This window comes from Dicentrarchus labrax, unplaced genomic scaffold, assembly GCF_905237075.1.
Source record: "Dicentrarchus labrax unplaced genomic scaffold, dlabrax2021, whole genome shotgun sequence".
Classification (NCBI taxonomy): domain Eukaryota; kingdom Metazoa; phylum Chordata; class Actinopteri; family Moronidae; genus Dicentrarchus; species Dicentrarchus labrax.
In genome coordinates this window covers 7,363,151-7,385,242 of record NW_026136709.1, presented here as the reverse complement: position 1 = coordinate 7,385,242, position 22,092 = coordinate 7,363,151, and the positions used below count along the sequence as shown (strand labels likewise).

At 37.7% G+C, this 22,092-nt stretch overlaps 2 protein-coding genes across 4 annotated transcripts in view; one reads left to right on the top strand and one right to left on the bottom strand.

The window, feature by feature from the left end:
* Window positions 1–10,530: 10,530 nt before the first annotated feature.
* Window positions 10,531–21,089, top strand: tecrl2a (trans-2,3-enoyl-CoA reductase-like 2a). The gene is made up of 13 exons (XM_051411168.1): window positions 10,531–10,699; window positions 14,306–14,356; window positions 14,723–14,774; window positions 15,254–15,298; window positions 16,900–17,003; window positions 17,367–17,482; window positions 18,345–18,450; window positions 18,797–18,869; window positions 18,952–18,995; window positions 19,088–19,145; window positions 19,442–19,530; window positions 19,642–19,687; window positions 19,767–21,089. Exons 1-13 carry the CDS (start codon window positions 10,676–10,678, stop codon window positions 19,892–19,894), a joined length of 936 nt encoding a protein of 311 aa, XP_051267128.1. The 5' UTR covers window positions 10,531–10,675; the 3' UTR covers window positions 19,895–21,089.
* abca4a (ATP-binding cassette, sub-family A (ABC1), member 4a) overlaps window positions 20,767–22,092 on the bottom strand; it is a 34,468-nt gene continuing 33,142 nt past the window's right edge. For all 3 annotated transcript variants that reach the window (XM_051411164.1, XM_051411166.1, XM_051411167.1), the window contains one exon: window positions 20,767–21,899. In XM_051411164.1, the coding sequence (XP_051267124.1) occupies window positions 21,777–21,899 (123 nt within the window). In that variant the 3' untranslated portion in view covers window positions 20,767–21,776. The remainder of the gene's footprint in view (window positions 21,900–22,092) is intronic.

Below are 22,092 nucleotides of genomic sequence, written 5' to 3'. Positions count from 1 at the left end.
TACTTTCCTGCTCCTCTGAGTCTGACCTTTACCACACACTGCTGGTTATTGCCCAGGAGGTCATTTCTATTTCCTCATTTCGACTTGAGGGTCTTTTCTTGCAGTTTAGCAGATTTTCTCCCAGGTGGCTCTTAGTTAACAAGGCAGTCAGAGGAGTACAACATCTCATCGCCGGCTAACATGCACAGTAAGCCCATAGGTCAAGGTCTTGGATTTGATTTTATCCCAAAGCGGCACTGAACATTCTGATATACTTTGGTGGATGCTTCTGTTGTTAACAGTTACCAAATGCCTGAGTAAACAACTGAAGTGAACATTCATTACTCAAAATACGTATTTTTTCAGTCAAACTGGTTATTCTTTTAGATGGGCCTGGTGCCACGAGGGGTCAGTATGTTTAGGCTTTTTGCATAGGTGTATGTAGGCCTGCTCTGTCCATAGTACTGAAACAGAGTGAGAGAGAGCGAGAGAGAAACAGTTGTTTCTACATGCCTCCCTCTCCTGATTATGACAAAGAATAATAGATTCAAAAAAGTATTAAGCACTTTGTGTGCTCTGATTAATAAATGCATTCTTTGATTTAGAAACAGTATCCTTATGTTGTTGTCATTTAGCATTTTGCATGGTTTAAAGCTGCAGTAGGTAACTATTAGAAAAATAACTCAAATATAACACCTTTTTTACTGTGTCCTGACTTTAGTAGCATTTACAAGAATCCACCGGGGCTAAACAAAAACAACCAATCAGAAACAAGAATAAGATAGTTGATTTTCATTCCCAGTGCATCAAATGCAGATGCTTTGGGACCCTGTGAATGAGACTCAACAATCAAACTATCTTCAAGCCTCAAACCAGAAGTGCCTTTCTTTCTTTCTCGGCTCTGGTTGGTGGTTTTGTTCAGGCCTGGTAGATTCTTGTAAATGCCATTAGGAGCACTAGAAGGAGCCAGAGGAACCAGATTTTTTTCACAGATCAGCAGTCTGTCTACGGTTCGCTATACTTTGCTGGTCATCATTCCAAACATGTCACTGTACTGAGCCATCAATTTATTCATCTATATATTTTTATTCTAACCCACTCCCAACAGGATAATGGGTAAGATTGCCTGTCTCTGCTCACATTGAGAGAGGCAGGGTAAAAGCCTGGGGCGATCAGCCGTCTATCACAGGGTTGACACATATAGACAGATAACACTTACATATGAGCAGATTAGAAACTCACCTAACCTGCATGTCTTTGGACTATATAGCACCTAAAGGAAACCCATGCAGACACTGGAACATGCAAACTTAACACTGAAAGGCAGGTGAAGTAGAATAGGCATCTCTGGTTGTTTTGACTGTAATAGAGGTGATGGGATGATCTTGTTAAATCAGACAACAATGTTAACAGTGTAGGATTGGTGTTGCAGGTGTGATGTCACATATAAATGTTCTTATTTTTGTTATGCAGCTGTATTACATAAATTAATTACACAAGCGTTGTATTTGATTCATTCATTCAGTACCGTTTTGATATTTTTCAACAAAATGAGAGACAAACTTTTTGAGAATCTACAGATTAATGGTCTAATCATTTCTGTAAATCTATGTTTTTCTTTTATTTTTAATTTCAATAACTGATCCAAGTTATCACTGAGGAATTACAGGAAGAAAAACAACATAAATAGCATAACACTATTAGTATAACTCTTGGTGCTCTAGTAATAACCATTATAGATCATCATTGCTCAATACTAATTGTTATTTGTAACTTTACACAGAGGTTCTTCAGGGAGTCCTCATGACAGTAGGAATTACTGGTGTCAGTATACAGATGACCTAAAACCTCATTCAGCTGAACCAGCATAGGCTATAGTTATTGGTTTAAAGGAGAACAGAGTAAAAGTGAGCTCATAGTCAGAAGCAGGCAATGCAAGCATGATAGGTTTATTGTTATTAACTCTGATCTTTTCTAAGCTGCAGATAAGGAATAAGACTACACCCCACTGTTTCACCACAACACAAGGTCAGCTATTGTAATCTAGTGCTGATGTATTGCTGCTGTGGATGTCTTAACCACTGTCACAATGTTAGTTATTGAAAAATGACTTTCCTCAATTTGATATTTGATTGGAACATCACAGCTCATTTCAGTTATGTTGAATCATTTAAACTCTTGCTCAGTGATATGATATATGGCAGACATGAATCCATAACTTTAGCCTGTAAAGGTGATTAAGGAACTGCTAAATCTACAAATTCCAGGTAGTTGTCTTGGCTAATAAACTGACAGATACAACAGAGATGAATGAAAATGTCTAAGCATTAATACTTCACCATGCTAGATACTGGCATAATAACACAACTTTGTCATGTTTTTCAGTTTGGAAAGTGAGCTTTAGCTTTGGTAGTGAAATACTTAACAACACCAACACTTCACTTTTAGTGCAGTGTAGCACCGTTGTTGAGCAGTTGAAAATGGTTACTAAAATTTCAGTATTTCAGCTTTCAGAGGACAGGTCACTGAGTGAGTTTTGAATGTCAGAATTCACTCCATTCATCCAGGTAATCGTTGAGTCACTGGTATTGATCAACAGCTCTATCAAACCCACACAGATATATTATTACTGAAATGGGACTTTTGAAGGATACATTTGTGAAGAAGTCCAGGTAATGCTGCTGTAGATGCTGTGTGACATGAAGCGCTTTCCTTACTTACTCGAAAAGAAAACAATCTCGACACCAAAGTGCTTCATTTTTGTCAATTGTGTTTTTATTCTGCTCCCTACAGTCTAACGATCATAAACTTATTAAATATGATTGGACTGGATTGTATCTCAAGCACAATTTTTTTTCTCCAAATAAATAATTAATGGAATCAGTATTACTCCTCCTCTTGGCAGCATAGTACGATCTTTGAAAATACATTTATATCTTAGTGTTGGGGGGAAAAAACGGCACCACTTTTTTTCACAGGTCCACAATTACCTAAATAATTTATAGAAGGTTTCCTGGAAATAAATGTCATCTTGAATCTTACGAAGTATAGGTAAAATAGAGACAATGTTGGGAGACTTGTCTTTTAGCTAAACTTCTGATTTCTAGAGGAATGTGCAAATTCTCTGTTTAATAAATACTTGGACTAATAAATAAAAAAATGGTGAGATGTTCTAAAACCCTAGCTAAGACCCTGTTGGTAGACATTCTATAGGTTAAGCTTTTATCTGAGTCAAAGTCATTAGTCAGTTAAAGGTAACACAAGGCAACAATCAAAGAAGACATTTCTTTTCAAAATTCAAAAATGATGGTTCTGTGGTAGAAAGAGGAACAGAGGCTTCAGCACTCACCAAATCAACAAACACATTTCAGAGTTCTGAAATCCATTCTAGTGTTGGAAAAACATGGGAGGTCAAGACTCCAATAAAAAAAGAGAGGGGTCAGAGATGCAGAGAGACTCCATTTTTTTTTCTGATAGGTGCCTGTGTTAAACTGAACCTTTTAATAGATGTCACCCTTTCCTTGCTAAACTACCAGAGGGAAAAGATTTACAGCCAACAAAAATCACTGTAAAAGGATCTGGTAACTGCACGAGACCTTTGTGCTAATGACGCTCAAGCACGAATCTGCTGGGATGTCAAAAATTCAAGCTTAATTCATTATAAAGTAGCCTACACTATAAAGCAACACTTGGCTGAGGTGTGTATGTACAGCAAAGACACAAATCACTGACAAAATAACATGATCTTTAAAAATTAGATGCAACAGGATACAAATAGAGTTTTTAGCTAGATTTGAGCATGTCAGTAGTAGGGTTGTTATGCTGGATGTTTTCACAGTCTGGGGGCTGCAATAAAACTTGTATAATGGCTTCCACTGCAACTGACTGCTTTACCATCTGTCTGGACAATGAAGATGACATTACGTGAGTAAAACTAATGAAAACAATGACATGTGAGGTTGCAGTGACACGTCGTAATATGTTGACTGATTACTTGGGATCTCTTCCGCAGCAATGGTAATATCTTTTCCCTGTAGCACTGACAAGGCAACAAAAAGCAGCGATGACATCCCTCCTTATGAGAGCCTCATATCTGCAGTTAATGTGCCGAAACATTTACTTCATCTTTGTTGTGATGCAGACTTCAGTGTTGTTAGCAACAGACATTATTGTCGCAGCCTCTATTGTTTACTTGCGGCAAACTCCTACTGTAGATGAGGCCAACTGATGATTATGTATGTATTAGAGTGTAACTTTTTATTTTGTTTATGTGATGGAGTAAAATTGAATCATCAAATCAAAAGAATGCATAGAAAGTGAGTGAGCACTCTTTTTATTAGGTGCTGCATTCAAAGTTTGGTTATTATTATTGGATACTAGTAAGTAATAGTAAGCAAAATATTACACATATTATAATTATTGACCTTTTTCTGTGCATCATCTCTTGGGGTTATTTTTAGATGAGGTCAGATTAGCTCACATTCTTCATTTTTGTATTCTACAAGGTGCAGTACTTTTATGTTTTCTGCCACTTTTGGGCTAATATGGAATTGATTTGGTCTGAATTGGATGGTGTTGGATCAGGGTACTTAAATTATGCTCATCAGCAATATATTTTTGCAGCCTGAAAATCAATCAATCTGACATTGCTTTGTGGTGAATGACTTACCTGGCAAACTAGAGTATATTTGCTATTTTCTTTCCAAATGGATTTTGATTAAGGTCACTTCACAGAGTTCTCATTATTTCTTTTTAACAACCCATTAGTTTTCTCAGAATTAGAATGAAAGGTTGTTTTTTTCCCTTGGAAAGTACATCAGTGTAAGTCCTTTGTAGTATCATCTTACTTGATTTGGTTCTTTATAGATAAGGTGTGGGAGAAAAAAGAGTCTGTATGTTTTTTTTATATTTATCTTATAGGATGGTGGGGTTGCTTTTATTTGACAGGAGATCTCAAGATAGACAGGGAATGGGAAGAGAGAGGATGAAATGTAGCAAAGGGCCGCAGGTCAGAGAGGAACCCATGCTGCTGCAGAAAGGACTCACCCTACATGGGACACCATCTCCACCGTGTGAACTACCAGGGCGCCCCTCAATACTACGTATATACCAAACGTTATTTGGTGATAGAAATTGTTGGTACACTGGTAACATTACTAATGACTTCAACTTTTTACCTCTGTATTTATATTATTACATCACTACTATTAATGGAGTCAAAACCACAACATTTAGCATATAAATATTAATACAAATACTCACCGGTCACATACCTTCTAAGTACTATATATGAAATATGTATTGATTGAATATGAATTTCTTTACAGCATTAAAATCTGATTAAATTCACTTTTACCTGCCACAAAACTTCAGACAGTTCACTTTACTCCATCGAACATTAAGAAGAACAATAAGTGGGCAGAATAGTCCCTCATGAGCTACATACCTCAACACAAACCAGAATCTGTGAGAGATGATCAAACAGAAATACATGAAAGAAAGCAATTTAAGAATTTAACAGATCCCTGGTCTATCCAATAACTGTGAGTCCTAGTGCTAGGTCACCATCTCCCCCTACTGGAGAAACACCATTTGTACTGGAGAACACGATCAAACAATGTGCAGTAGACCATATTAGACTAATACATAGTCTCTATACTGTAGATTAGTTTATAGATTGCAATTTGGAGCAGGCATACTGCAGTGCGAAGAGGCTAAACACTGTAATTGTTGGACTATACAATTAATAAATATGGGACTATAAGCATGTACCAGTTTTAATGCAAAGCAGACTGTTATACATAAGGCATGCCAACTGCCAGGCTTATTTGTATTCTAGTCCATGCCTCTGTAACCCTTCAAGCACTGGCTCACATGGGGACCAGGTAGGAGAAATGCTTCAGGGCCACCAACCTTGTACAAAATGGTGGACTGCAATTCAGTTAAGGAATGGGCTACTGATTTTTACTGATTAATGTTTCTTGGGAATATAATTTAAACTTGTAAGACTTTAAGAAACATAGTCGTAAGGGACTGTTTGAAAATTATTAAGGGAGGAGAGGAGGTTGCTGAAAGTAGCGTAGCCTGACTTTTTTGGGAGAGCTGGGGAAGGTAAATTTTTTATCAGCCTAAATTTATATTTTATTCTCCTTTGCAATACATTTAATGGTCACATGAATAGTTACATCAAAAAGACAACCTTTACTTGTGCCATTGTTGATACTTTTCCCTTGCCATATGCAAAGGGCAACAGTTCTGCGTCTGGCACAAATTTTTCATTAATATATTAAAGTTTAAATTGGGGAACATGATTAAACAAATTCTTTTTTTTTTACGTGTGGGGAGCAGATTTTTAAACTCAATGAGGTTTTAAAGAAAACATTAATAACCAAGGGGATGTTTAGTCCCACTAACCACCCCATAATTTTTCATACAGTCCCTAAATGGATGTCTCCAAGCCCAAGTGCAGTTGCACTGCTTGCATGCTCGGAAATTACAAAAGTGCCTCTATCGACACTTGAAGAATAAATTGAAAACATTTCAAGGTGCTCACACTGTCGTATCACGTATGTACATCAGTGCAAACGCTGATCTCATACACAGTGCATTTTCTTCAATTTTCTCCTGCACACACAACATTAAACGTCAGAGGCTCACAGACATACTGTGTGAACACACTGAGTCTTCCTGCACAGGGCCACAGCCTCAGATCTCTGCAGGGAAAATGGAAGGAGACATCCTGTCATCCACCATCACACCACCCCCCACCATGCAGTGTGGCAATTGCATTTAGCTATAGCCTCCAGCCCCTTTCCATCTAAACTCCACATCACAACACCAGACTGTGACTTGCTCATTTAGAGGACCTGCAACGACTACAAGTTTTTTTTAAAAAGCCCCCGAACTACGATGAACTGGCATCCTGAGAGGTTAGAAGGTGATGCAGACTGATGAAAAAGTCAATAACGACCCTTCAGACCAGCAGACAACATGCCCTGGCTGTGCTGTAGTCTCAAACTTTTGATCATAGAAGGTAACTGCCCTGAGCTTTAAACTACCAAGAAACATTACAGCTGGGTTCCAAAACTTTTTCCAGAAATGATCTCCTCATTTTCAAACTGTAGGCAAATTTATTCCTTCCACTTAGTTATAAAAATATGTGTATGTATAAACATGGCAAATACCACAAAAATCTTAAAGATCCCACAGTCCCTCCTAATTGAATTGCATATTTGTTTAAAAATATAAACAGACCAAAACATGACATAAAAAGGCAAAGACATGATCGCAGTGCCTTAATTGTGAGGATAAATATTTATCGTTGCCTCAGAAGTTTACTCAAGAAGCAATGTAGCTCATCAGTTCAGTGGGTGAGTCTTGAATGTGTGGTGTTAATACAGCTGTAATTGAAAGAATACAGTAGTAGATAATAATCAAAGGTACTGGCCATACTGACCAGCAGAGGACAGTGTCATCCCATATGGAGTAAGCCTGTGGGGACATTTGAAGGTGGGTGTGTATACAATATATGTTTGTACCATGGAGCAGTCAAAACTGAAGGATTTTGTGGTACATCCAATTTTCCAAATACTTTGAAATAGAAGGAAATGTTGGTCAACTTTGGTCCAGTGTGTAAGATATAGGAGGATGTATCTATATATTCATCCATATATATTAATAGGTGTGTTTACCGGGGGCAATGCACATTAACCAACCCTGCCATTCACACTTAAATGTAAATGTGCTGGAGTTAGCTAATAAGCAAATTTTCATCCGTAGTCACTGAGTTATAACAAATTAGACCAATCACTTGAAAAAAAGAATCAATGCGTCTTCGTTACCTGAAGAATGTGTAGTTTTTATCCATAGAGGGATTGGGTCCTCTTCTATCAATATTCATACTGTAGCCCAGAATGGACAAGTCAAACTCTGGCTTCTAGATAAGGCTTTTTTCAGAGGACAGCCACCTGGTACCTACATGCAAGGTTGAACATTCTCAGTTTAACCCTTTGGGGGGCCTCTAGAGTGTCTAAAATAAAAATAATCATTACAGATCCATTATCATTTAAATAAAGCATATCAGTTAGATTAGGACAGTACACTATGTGCATATTATAGGATCCAAAATTTTAAAGGCATTTATTAAAACACCACAAAGCTACAGTTAAATAGAAGAAAATGTGTTTTTTGACTTCCTCTAGCTGTGCCATTTAACTGCTATCATGCTATTCTGACACTTTCTCATTTAAAAAATAATAAATCTCTAATTTACAAGCTCTCCTCAGTTATAATATTTATCTGATTTTTTTTGCTGGCACCTGTTGCTGAAAATGTATTGGCTGCTGACTGTCAGTGAGATATTTTTAGGGGGGCTGCATAAATAGATAAAAAATTCTCTATATATATATTGCATTCACTTCTCCCACATAAATATGTCACACAATCTTTAAAAAGTTGAAGTTTTTACATTCACCAACACATGTCTCCTTGCTGTCTGTCTCTCTGTCTCAGTCTTAGCCATATATTTTGTCTGGTTTATATTTGCCTGAGGCTTTTGGGGTCTGGTCCAGGTCTGTGCCATAAATTGAATCTCCACAGACAGCACAATATTTGAGTGAATACATGCTCAACTTGAGTTTCATTGTTGGGATCCGTTTTTGGAGGAGACACATGGAGAAAACTCAGCTGAGCAAGCATATGTGAAAGATCTAAAATGCAGCTTGGAAACATTTCTTACCAGTGTATGACAGGGATAACTTCAGTAATTTGTAAATCACTCATCTTAGATGTATTTTTTATAAAACCTTTTGACCACAAATATTCTGTAAAAACAGGTTCTAGCTGTGTATGCAAAAACTACAATTGAAATAGACAAATGTTGTTTCGCTGTAACAATTTTCTTGATACATATTACAAACCCCACTTTGCCATGCTGCACAAATACTGTTTTGGGTTGCCTTAAAGTGAGTTACACATGTGCATTAGGCTAATAAAGCTTTCTTTAGTTAAACACACTGCGGATAGAGGCAAGTGAAGATAGCCTACTCTGTGTTTTGTGCTCATATTGAATATCTTCTGTTATGTAACCATCCAAAGTGCAATTGAAGGCTATAGTGAAAAACAGAGAGGCATACATATTGCATCAAGGAACAAGTGTAATTAGCTACTGAATACAAATCACCCACAGCTATAGCACTCAGTAAGAACTCTATAAAGACAAGACCCACACAATCCATCAATAAATACTGGCTTTCGAGGTAAAATAATAGCAATGCTCTACATATGAGCACGCAATGGAAATAAGAACAACACAGACGCACATTGGAATGAAAAGTATGCAATGTGATCTTCCCACAGCTCCTATTGCTCTCATGTTCTACAAAGGCAGTTTTTAAGACAACATATACTAGAAACTCTCAGAATACACTATATGTGTGTGCTAGATCTGATTTTTCAAAGTACATTTAAGGAAGCTGAACTGAGCATTGAAGAACACTGTTATAGGTTCATGACACTTTGGTCCATAACAATATGGGAGGAAGGAGAGGAAATAATTTTATTTATTGCTGTCAAAAAAACAAGCTTTGTTATCTCAAGATAAAGAGATAGTCATTTCATATATTTTGTCAGTATTGCATCACTTTGAAATTAATAGCTTAAATTTTTTCCAGACACTTAGCTTTGAGTTCTCCTTCTCCATAATTATGCTGATCTTGAGAAAAAACTAGCTCTACCAGATGAACTATTATGAACTTTTAGCTGGGGGACAGCTAAAAGGTAAATTTCAATCAAATTTGTAGTAGATATTCAAGTTCTCAGAGCTTAATGTTAAGAGCACATTTTCATGAACGCAGCAGACCACATGAGTCTGAAAATCCAAGTAAAATTGATGTGCTTGTCGTACAGTTTTCACAGTTTCAACAATTTTCCTAAACTACCTACTGCAACTTTAACTTCATGCATGCTTAAACAAATTACAGTACAGTTTGACCCCCAGGAGTTCAACCTCTACTTGTGTGGGATATTTTGGTGCTCAGTCCAGACCTGGTGGGTTCATCTGACACAACCAAGCAGCTAAATACGAAGGTGGTTCGTGTCATAAGTCTTTTGTTTACATTTGGTGGAATACATTAATAGAATGGTATTTTGTGCACATTTTTTATTTCGGGTAGCATTCTATTACATTCCTGAATCCTTGACATTTTGAAGTTTTGTGTCATCCTACGTGTTTTATTATTGTTGGTATTCTTCAACATTCTACTGTTCAGCTGTCTCATTCTCAGGTGGGTATCTGCGTACTTGAGCCAAGTTGGATGTAGAGTCTTTTCTCCAAAGATACTTTGGCAGAGAAAAAAAGAGATAGAGGGGGAAACAGGAGGAAGCTGCAGGAGGGAGAGCATGTGCAGTGTTTCTGGAGTGCCTCTTGTGATTCTGTGTCCCAGCACTATATCTCAGAGAAGAGAGAGAGAGTGTCTGTGTGTGTATGAGAGAGAGAGAGAGAGAGAGAGAGAGAGAGAGAGAGAGAGAGAGAGAGAGAGAGAGAGAGAGTGAGAGAAAGGAAGGCTGGGAAGAATAAGGGGTCAGTCCAGGGTTTGTCCTCGAAAGGAGAGGAACTTGTGTGTGAGGAATGAGTGTGCATGTGTTTAAGGTCATTTTTTCACCCTGTACAAAGAGGACATAATAATAATCCACCGCCATGAGTCGGACCACCTTCTTTGAGGTAAGTCTGAATGTAAAGTATTAAGCTAAGTGCCACAGAATGTATTTGGATTAACTGAAACTTTTAATTGCAACATTAGATAATGTGGTTTAACAATATAATAATAGTTTTTTTTATTTTCATTTGTTTATTCATTTATTAGATTTATTATTAAGATTTATTTAGGCTCAATAGTGACAATTTAAGAGTGACAGAAAGTGGGGACAGAGAGGGGGTATGAAATGTAGCAAAGGGCTGCAAGCTGGAATCGAACCCAGGCTGCTGCAGTAAGGCCGCAGCTCACACACATATGTTTTCATTAATATTTTCCTATTCTTTATATTTTTCTAATGATTCTGATAGTTGGAAACAACAATCATTTTTATAAATACTGTGCTGTCAGGTAAGGCAACCAGCTTGGAGCATAATTTACGGTAAACTGGATGACACTCATCCCATCAGACATTGAGGACAATTCATGGTGGAAAAGAGCTAAAATCATTATTTTAAAAACAAACTTCAGTCTGATGATGCAATGATGAGCGATGATTCTGCTCAGTAGCCTTATAATTTGTTAGAAAAACAATTCCGAGAATACTCAAGAGGTTTAAAGTGTCAGAAGAGTTTATAAAGACCAAATTTGAGTAAACAAAACTAAGCTGGAATCCTTTTCATGATTTTCCTCATGCCTCCAGTCTTGTCTCTCAAGGCCTGATGAGTATTAATAAAAAGTAATTAGCTGTAAGTGCAGAAGGCCTATGAACTCAAGCTAATTTACAACATGCTCTGGGATGTGTGCCATGCTCTCAGTAACTGCTACATAAAGGCTGCAAGCCAAATATTTAGATTTAGTTTATGAGAAAGATATACATTTCTCAAGCCTGCTCTCAGTTTAGATGAGAAAGTTGAAACTGCTGTCATATCTGTACGCTAAATATGAAGCTATAGCCAACCCCTGGTTAGCTTAGCTTAGCATAAAAACTGGAAAAGTGGGAAAAACAGCTAGCCTGGTTCAAAGATGACAATATCCTCCTACCAGGACCTCTAAAACTCTTTTTTGTTTTACCGGAGCAACAACCAAAGTGTAAAATTGGCAGTGTTGTGTGCTGGACTATTTTTTTGGCCAGGCACAGTCCCTTCCTGTTTTGATGCTGCTAGGCAGACTTTACCTACGAACAGAGCCAGACTAGCTGTTTACCCACCCCAGGCTGTAGCTTGCAAGTTATACTTTTCAAAATCAAGCAAGAACTTTTGAAGGCTTAACACCAATGTTTGCACTTGAGATGAGATTTGGAGAAGCAGTCAGCCAGACATTTTTCAGCATGCAAAGAGTGACATGAGTGCTTAGGTGATTTCTTCCCTTGATTGAAATTCTGTTCAGTCAGAGTGAGTGTGAAAGCAACAAGGACAATAGTACGCTGGGCAGCCACATGTAGCTGATCAGCTTCAATAGTATCATACTCATTGTTTGAAGTAATGATCCTGTGTTTCAAGATCAGCCATTACATTCACCAGCTTTCACATTAAGAGGAGCTATTACAGCTAAGAGACTTCTTCAGTTGGTATCCATCACTTGAATTAATAAAAGCAAGGTACGGTGAATAGAACAACCTGGACCACCTTTGATGGAAACTCAAGGGTTTTAAAAATACACCACAAAGAAATGTTCATTTCAAAAACCACTCTAATTCCCCTCATATATACAAAGCCTTCAGAAACCCTGACAAGCACGCACGCACATGTTCTGTATGACCTGTGCTGTCAGCAGTGCCCTGTATTCCCATGAGAGGACAGGGGCGTCTGATAATCAGATTTACAAGGGCACAGCACAATCGAGTGCACACCGTTTTAGAACACGCAGCCCTAATGGCACCCTTGATGCTCTTCGTGAACACGCAAATGCATCAACATGTGCCCCTACAATGCAGTTGGGAAGGTAAGCAGATGGAAAGCAAAACAAACCCATCTCCCAGGATGCCCTTTACCGAGATGTCAGCATGCCCTGTGCACAGATCCTGCAAAGCATGAACACACACAGCAAGAATGACAAAATGAAGTACTCATGTTTTACTTACAACTGTGAAGTATATTTTGGGATATTTTTTAGTAAATATCTACCTGTTATGGGAGGTTTTGCTGGTTCCAAGAACTTCTGGAGAGTTTCATTTGCTTAAAAAAAGAGGTTGATGTGGTAAATCATAGAGCTCTCTCTCTCTCTCTCTTTATCTCTTCCTCTCTCTCTCTCTCTCTCTCTCTCTCTCTCTCTCTCTCTCTCACACAATCTCTTTCTCTCGTTCTTGACTGTGCACTCAGCAAATCTTTAGGTATCCATTAGTGGGTTATTACACTGTCCAGTAAGGGAACCAATTTAGCTAGGACAGCTCTGCTGAGCAGCACAGTATGGAGTGCTTTCAGGGCAAATTGTGGCCCGCCATCCTCCTTGCATATGCTGTATATCACCACTGACATGGTCTAATTAAGATGAAAAAGATGTGTGCAGGAGAGCAGCAGGACAACACGATTCTTTTTCTCCTACCAAACTCGACCAGCCTCATTATTCAGATAGAGATTACTGTTCTTGATCAGGAAAACTGAACAAACTTGGCTGTGAGGCAAGGAGTCACATAATCATTGTTATTTATATTTCTATGGATGATTAAATAATACTGATAAATCATATTGCTTTGAGTGTTTTTTGTTTCATGCAGGCATCGATTTCCTTTCAGTTGTTTATATTTTATTCACAGGCTGTGATTTGATTTTGACTTTCTGGGACTACAATTACTATAATCTTTATAGTATTATAGTATTTATCTGTAGAGGCAGGGATGGCCTAAAGCAGTGGCTTTTTGGTGTCAAGTATATCTGTAGATTGGCAGATTAGCAATGAAGAGTGTGATAGCAAAACAGAATAGTCCTTCTAATACATTCTAATACTCCTATCTTTTAGCCAATGAAAAAATAGTGAAATTAAATATTCCTCATAGTTCCCATTTTTCTGGGCAACCCCTCAAAAACCCCTCAAGGACCCCTGACGGTCCCCAGACCCCTTGTTGAGACCACTGGTTTAAAGATTAGCGAATATATTAACACAAGTATAGCTGTGTTCAAACCATGCATGTTCTTAAGGAGGAAAATTCATAATAAATCTTGTAATGTGATATTAGTGTCAATATAGTTTTATTGAGGCTAACATATACAGGCTTTCCTATCCTCTAACATATAGAGGAGATAAAATGCAAGGTGGCTCATGAGGAAACTGCATGAATCAGCAAAGGTGTATCGAAATATTCTGTCATAGAGATAGTTGACTTCTTATCAGATTTCGAACCTATGATGTACTTCTAGCTTTCTGGAAATGGATAGTCACTGTCTTTACAGCTTTTTCTGAGAGGAATGTGAAGTAGAGTAGGTCCAGCTTTTACTGCCTGGGGTTTTTGTTTCTGATGTGGCAGTGGAGTACTAATCAAATTTATCACACTAAATATTCAGTGAAATGTGTGTGTGTGTGTGTGTGTGTGTGTGTGTGTGTGTGTGTGTGTGTGTGTGTGTGTGTGTGTGTGTGTGTGTGAAACCTGTTGTGGGTCTTGTGCTTTATAAAAGTTGTACATCTTGTGTTTTCTTTAGGTGAAGGTCCTGGATGCAAAGACCAAAGAGCAGCTTTGTTTTTTAGATAAGGTATGCTCAAATATTGCCATGACAAGAGTTTAACGCTTTTGTTTCCTCCTTAGGTAGGCTTAAGGTTGGATTAATAATTTAATAATAATTGAATAATACATATTTCACTGTCTGACCATATAGCTATTCCTAACTCATCATCCATGTTTTGTTTTTTTTTTGGCTGCACCATCCCACCAAATAGGCAATATTCTGCATATTTTAGACACATTCCTTCTCAAGTAAAGCTCTGTGGGTTTGAACATATTTTGTCTGCATTGCATGAGTTTTAATGTGAGCTTCTGGGGGTTTAACACAAGAACCACTATCAACCTCCTCACTGATAATACATCAAGGTTGCATATTTTTTGTTTGTATTCAATTCAGGTGGAGCCTTACTCAACAATAGGAGACATCAAAAGCCTTTTTCACAAATCATGTGAGTGTTGGTGAGCCAGACTGGTCATCTCTTTTACTGGTGCTATAATATCTTGTTTCTTTAATATATTGTGCAGTCTAAAATATCAATTTGAAATCAAGTTACATTTTTTATTAGTTTTTGCAACTTTTATTGCCTTTACTGTGAACTAAATCGAAAAAAGACGAATAAGCTTGCTATGCTATTAAGTGAATCATCTTTCAGTATATCAGATCACACAACTTCCCCAGAAGGATGTCCTGTTAAAAACAATTTCTTGTTTACTCCTCTGAAGCCTGCAGTGTCTCTGTCATCAGCGTGCGTCCGGTCAGAAATGTTACCAAATGTTTGCCAAGCCCGAGGCCATCAGCATCCATCAAGCAGCAGAGCTCAGCATTATTCCATTGTGATCAATTATTATTGGGCCTGAGGCCAAGATCTGTGTGTGCAATGCCAGCTCATTCCAACCCTGGATTTGTGTGTGTGTTTTAACTGCTCAGATCCTCACTGGTATCCAGCAAGACAGGCGCTGAAGCTTGATCCTAGTAAGTAGCCATGCTATGATTTTTCACTCTATGTGTAGCGTATCATAACAACTTTTAAGCTGCAGTAGGCAATGCTGATCTAGTCTAAATTGCCAGGGGTGGTTACTAGTTACAGTTTTATATGGTTTCAAATTTGGACTTCATTACCCACAAACACTGTTTGGAAGTGTTCTGCTTTGAGTGCTCACTTGTTGCTATTGAGAGGTTTATGTCTCGTCTCTAGGTTTTTACTTATCTCACCAGAAGCTTCCTATTGTGGGAAAATATTTTGCGTTTCTCTGTTAAAGTCCCATAATGTCATTTAGGTTAAGTATGTATGACCACTGCAGACCGGGAACACCCCACAACCTCAACCTAACCCCAAGAAACTGCTCATGGGCGCTGCTAACGCGAGCCCATCACTCCACCATCTCTGTGTGTGTGTGTGTGTGTATAAGAATAAAAAAGAGTGAAAAGAAGAATTTCCCCAATAGGGGATTAATAAAGTATATATCTTCTTCTAGTATATCCCACCCACTCACAGATGCCATGATAACCAGATAATCAGTGTTATTCACTTCACCAGTCATTGGTCATAATGTTATGGCTAATCGGTATAGACATATAGCCACTCTGTAAAAGTTGTACAGTGATTAAACGTAATTTATTGAGCAATGTATATGTCCCTCCAGGCACTGCTGTTCTGCATCTGACACTCATGCAATTTGTTGTGTGACTTACATTGAGATATTTTCAGCTTAGTACACCTCCACATGTCCACAATGTGAAGTGCATAGTTTAGAAGAGACGTACATGTCCAGCCGAGCTGAAATAAGTATATTCCACATGCCTAATATTGATGACTTAGGGCAAAACACAGGCGTGTTCAATGGGCGGATTTAATGGGAGATTTTGAAATGAAGTCACCGCCATTACACAGTGTGACCCAGAATGTTCAATCACATTTGCAATGGCTTTAAGTCTGGAGGTGAATGAAAGCCATAACGCGCCCAGCATCTCTACAGAGCTACCATCACTGTGGAAACTACTGTCTGTTCAGCATAAAAGGTGGACTGCTTAATGTGTATTTGAAACACTTTCCTCCATTAATTTCAGCCTGAATAGAAAAGGCGATTACAGCACATGAAGTACATAAGACCTACCATGAGGTATGATGTTGCAGGATGTTGAATGGACTATGAGGGCTATCTTATTACTGAAAAGCACAGAGTAGAGACTTTGGTTAAAAGCTATGTGGGCCACTTACCCCTGAGGATATTCTAAAAATGTCATCCAATTAGTTCAACATATTATCTGTGGCTGTGTCCCCATGAGCTTTCAGGTGGAGAGAACGTGTGCTGAAAAACTGATTAGACATTCATTAAAACTCTCTGAGTTGAGTTTAAGCCACAATATTTTGCACAGGACTGCTTAACTTTCCATACTCATAATGAATATCATTATGACTGTTATTTCAAATTCTGTCAATATGGATATTTCTCAACTCTAGGATGCTTGATAACCTAGGGAGGATATTTTTCACTGGATAGTAGAATTATTTTATGGTAGAATTTCAGATGAAGCTGAATTTGTCTATAAATGTTTTTTCTTTTTTCTTTCAGAGGAAAAATCCCTCAGAGACGACGAAATCTTGCAGAATCTACCAGTTGGGACTACTGCCACCATGTACTTCAGAGACCTTGGGCCACAGCTGGGTTGGACAATGGTAAGAAGAGCACACTGATTATTGATGTGACAATACTGAGAAAGCTAAAAAAATAAATCTGTGCCTGGTTCTTCAATTGTCAGCTGGCACAATATTGAGGCACTTTATTTGGTGAATATCTGGCTGAATCCTTGTTTGCAATAAAAAACAAAGGATTTTTGTTGTTGTTTATTGCCTACCTTCTTCTACTTACACAACACATTTGTTCTGTTTGTTTGCATGTCACCTTTGTGATATTACATTTAAAATGTAATATAAAATAGACAAATGATAAATGACAATCTCGAGAGCACAAGTTTTTTCTCCATGACACTTCCCAGGTCCCACAGTAGAGAGGTAATATAAAGTGTCATCTGTTTCCAGGTGTTTCTGGCAGAGTGCGTCGGGCCCCTTCTCATCTACCTCCTCTTCTACTGTCGAGTACCGTACATTTACTCACACAGATATGCCTTTACCTCCAGTCCTCTTCCTGTTGTCACGTAAGTGGAAACTTCACTTGAGCACAGGTTATTGTAGACAGTGGGTTTTAACTTGCAGACACAGATATGAGCTGGAAAAATAAGAAAAATACTTGATGAGAAGATTTATACCAAACTAAAGTCAGTTGTACCAATGTTGTTATCTAATTTACAGCCATAAAAAGAATAAGCGTATTTCCCAAACTATGCTTTAATAATAATGCTTTTATTATTATACTATTATTAAAGTCTGTCATTTACTTCTTTACTGACATTCTATGCCTCATTACATATAAAATTACATCTGTAATGGAGTAAAGGTCATAGTCTGTAAAATTAAATAAGAATCTCAAAACTAACTTCATTATCTCATGTCAGAGTACTATCTACACTGACATGAGATAAAACAGCTGTTGTTGGGGGGAAAATCGATATTTTATGCTGCTATGACAGGATGATTTGGACAGTCTCTTTATTTCATGTTGATTTGCTTATTGATCCACGTTCTCCCTTGGTGTGTCATTTAATTCAAGGAAATGTTTAAATCCTATAAATAGAGGTTGAACTAATGTCATCTGTTTTTGTTTTTCAATCTTTTACACACTATCATAACTAACAAGAGATTCAACCAATTCATCTTGATATTGTGTTGCATCTTGTTGCATTTGTTTATATTATTCTGGTTTGTTCTATTATTTACAGTATATTTCATTTTCTGAATCTCAACAGTTTTGTTGCTGCAGTGACCCAATTTGGCACAAAGGCATCATTTAAATTTAATCTTTTCTCACCTCAGTTTGAATCTGCTGCAAAAATAGTGATGAAGTTGCATACTATGGCATGTTGAATGTACTTATTTGTATCCCTCTTCTCTGTCTCTCAGACTAGCCTGTGCCTGTCATACCTTCCACTATATGAAGAGGTTGATAGAGACTATCTTTGTGCATCGTTTCTCCCATGGGACCATGCCTCTCAGGACAATAGTCAGGGTGAGGACATGACTACCCTTGAAAAGAGGAGCCTTTTGAGATGCTCACCTCGTTTACAATATGTGGCCTCTTTTCCGCAGTCTCATACCAGCTGTTGTGGTACTGATTTTAGCCTAAGGACTCCTTCTGATACAGAAGGCTGCTTACGGCAGTCTCAGAGCACCCTGTCTTGATGATGAGAGGTAGTTAGGTCTTCTATTTTGTGACTTATAGTGGTTCAAAAATCGAAATTGAATTAAAGTAAGAAATACATTTTCATTTTAATAGTCCGGTTTATTGTACATCACGCAATAAGATAATCATTTTCATGTATTCATACACCTGTATTGTTTGTTTCCTCTCTCAGAATTGTGCCTATTATTGGGGTTTCTCAGCTTGGTTGGCCTACTATATCAACCACCCTCTTTATACACCTCCATGTGAGTCAGCCCACACACACATACAATGTTGTTTTTCTCTATATACTGCAGCTTATCAACACAAGTCTATCTCTATTCACAGCATATGGAGAGCTACAAGTTAACTATGCATTAGTTATATTTGTGGTACGTATACTGGTTTTCACTCAGGACCAACAGAAATTCAGTGTGCATGTATGTGTGACAGTACAGTGAGAAATGTTTGTTGTTTGCTCCAGATGTGTGAACTGGGCAACTTCTCCATTCACTTGACTCTTAATAATCTCAGAGGAGATGGTGAGTGGTTGAGCTTCATTCTACTTCCTACTTTAAGTTATAAAGACATTGCCCATTCAATCAATTTAGATAAACATATACTAAAGCCATTTAAAACTGCCTAAAACCATTGATTTGTTCCCATCATTTGTAGTACTCCATGCAAATGCTATTTTGGTTTGGTATCAACCATGGAAATATGGAGGATATGGATGTCTAATATATTTCCATCATTAAGAAAACTGCTACATAAAATAAAATTAAAATGTTATTTCAATCTTTTTTTTTTTTTTTTTTGCCACCCAACTGTTTCTCAGGATCCAGGGGCAGAAAGTTTCCTATGCCAACCAAGAATCCCTTCACATGGTTATTTTTCTTTGTATCCTGTCCAAATTATACATACAAGGTAATAGCAAGCTTTTATCCTAATTAATTATGATTATGAATAACATCCATGCTTGTGTATTTACCTCTCTGTCTGCCTGTAAATTTATTTAATTTAAAAAATGTACTGTAGGTTGGAGCTTGGGTGAGCTTTTCCATCATGACCCAGTGTCTGCCAGGTACAACACATTATTTTCTGCACCAATAGCAATACTGTATAAAATCTGTTTGTGCTAATGAGTGTGTTTTATATTCTAGTGGCATTGTACACATTATTGGGGTTCATTCAGATGACCATTTGGGCCAAAGGGAAGCACAGAGCCTACAGCAGGGAGTTCAAGGACTATCCCAGCCTCCGGATGGCCATTATTCCCCTGATTCTCTAAAAGTATTGTACCAAGGGTTGTCTTTCACTAAACAAAGACGTTTGCTGCTGCTGCATCCAGCAATATTTTCATATCAATAAATAAACTGAAAGAAGTGGTAATAGAAGCAATAATGTTATGGCAATACACTGGAGCCTTTTAAAAATAACTTTTAATATTTTAATTTTTCTGTTTCAACAATGGGTTTTAGTTTCTTCCGAGGAGTTTAATTTGGTGTTGTGATATGAAGTTAGCAATATTATGACATCTTAATTGCTGTCATATTCTCTCTGCTGTGTTAAATTTTTTATAATTTTTTCATATTTGGCTCCTTTAAGTCTTGATTTAAGGTTGAAAAATGGCACTTTAGCGTTTTAGCAAACCTTATTCAAACCAGTGAGTAGTACTTACTGTGTGATGGCTTATTAGCCACATTACAGCATTAATAATGTTTTCAGGTTAAGTAAAAGAAATAAAATATATTGTAGCTCATTAAAGTGCCTGCAGAAGCAAACTAACAGACAAATTAATATGTCATGTCATCCATTTGAGAGTGCAACATCACTTTTAAGCTCTCAGCAGGAATGCTGAGAAAGCGGACATTTAATTATGCTAATATTAAGCTTCTCTACTGTATATCTCAGATCGTTTTCTTCCAAGAAATGGAAACTGTACTGTAGAAGTGTAACTCCTGGCATTAATGTGTAGAGGGCTCATCAGGTAGTCAGTAATAACTACTGTGGTTCTCTAGCCCTTGATGTCTAATCTCAGGTTTATTAAACTGTTATAAACTGTTTCCTATAAATGTGAATGTGAAAAAATCTCAAGCAGTTCTAGTGTAGAAAAAAATCATCAAAAAACATCTGTAAAAAAAAAAAAAAAAGGTTCACATCTTAAGGAAAAAGTCAATTTATTTGACATAATGTTCCTCTCAGAAACTTTTGTGACATTGTTTCAACTTTCTCTAACGACACCAGGTGCTGGTGGAATGCAGACAGTTTACATATTTATACTGTTTATGATGAAGGGCAAAGACTGAAGTGACATTGGTGGCATAAAAATATCACACTGTATCGAAATTAATTTCATAGCAGCAAGATTTTGTAAAAAATTAACTAGTATTGCACTAGCAGATTTGTTAAGCAGATTGCCAAACATCTTGGTAAAAATTGTGATGCTTTAATTAAAGCTGCATCAATAAAGTGCTAAGACTATGCTTCTCTGAGTGCTCATTTCATATATCTAAAGAAGGCAAAAAAAGACTCTTGGCATCTGAAGCAAAAAATACACAGGGCCTATGCTTTCTTCTCAATTCTCATCAAGTTCCCATAGCAACCTGATATTGAACTTCTCTGACATATCATCAATCAAAGTTATGGTCCTTAAATCTAAAGCTCTGTTTCAAGGCCTACAAGGTGAGCAGAACGTGGAACATACAGCAGGCACATAAATGCTCCACACTTTCCGAATTCAAAGCCCACTAAGCCTGTTTAGGAAAAGCGAAGTAGAGCATGTGCAGTATTGCCACATATCAAATCATCAGTCAAACAGGACAAATGTCAAGTCCCATTAAAGTGGCTGCCTCCTTCATTGACTGCATTTCACCACACAATGGATCAACAAGAACTCAACAACTTTGCTCAGTTTTGGAGGACATAACCTCTCCATCCACTGTGTTTTTAGTATCCCAAAACTGATCATGCACTAGTCACTTGTCTCTACAAGGCTTGGGACGGGACGTCATGATGACACTATCTTCTGTAGACTGTCTCATGTGAAGAGGAGGTTCAAGCTTTTAGGCCTCTGGACCACACAGACATCCACAGGCCGCATTCTTTTGAACATGGCGACCCCTGAAATGGAAGCCAATAACTATTCCAGCTGAGCTCATTGAGGTTGAAGTTCACTTCTTCCCCAAAGACTTGAAGGGTATGGTGTCAATATATCGCTGTGCCCCAGCAGCTTTTGGGTGCAGCACAATGGCGTCATCCTCCCTTGACTGCTGCTTGGCGAAATTCACAAAAACCTACAGGGACATAAAAACATTGGGTTCAACTTGATGTCCTCTGAACCATACAGCTGCCCTAACCTTGAAAAATGTGATAGTCAGCACAAGGCAGAAGACATAGGTGGATCACACATCAGGTCAACATATGAAATATAATGGCAAATCAAAAGGCAAAGATATGAAATATGCAGCCAATAATATATCTTGTGTT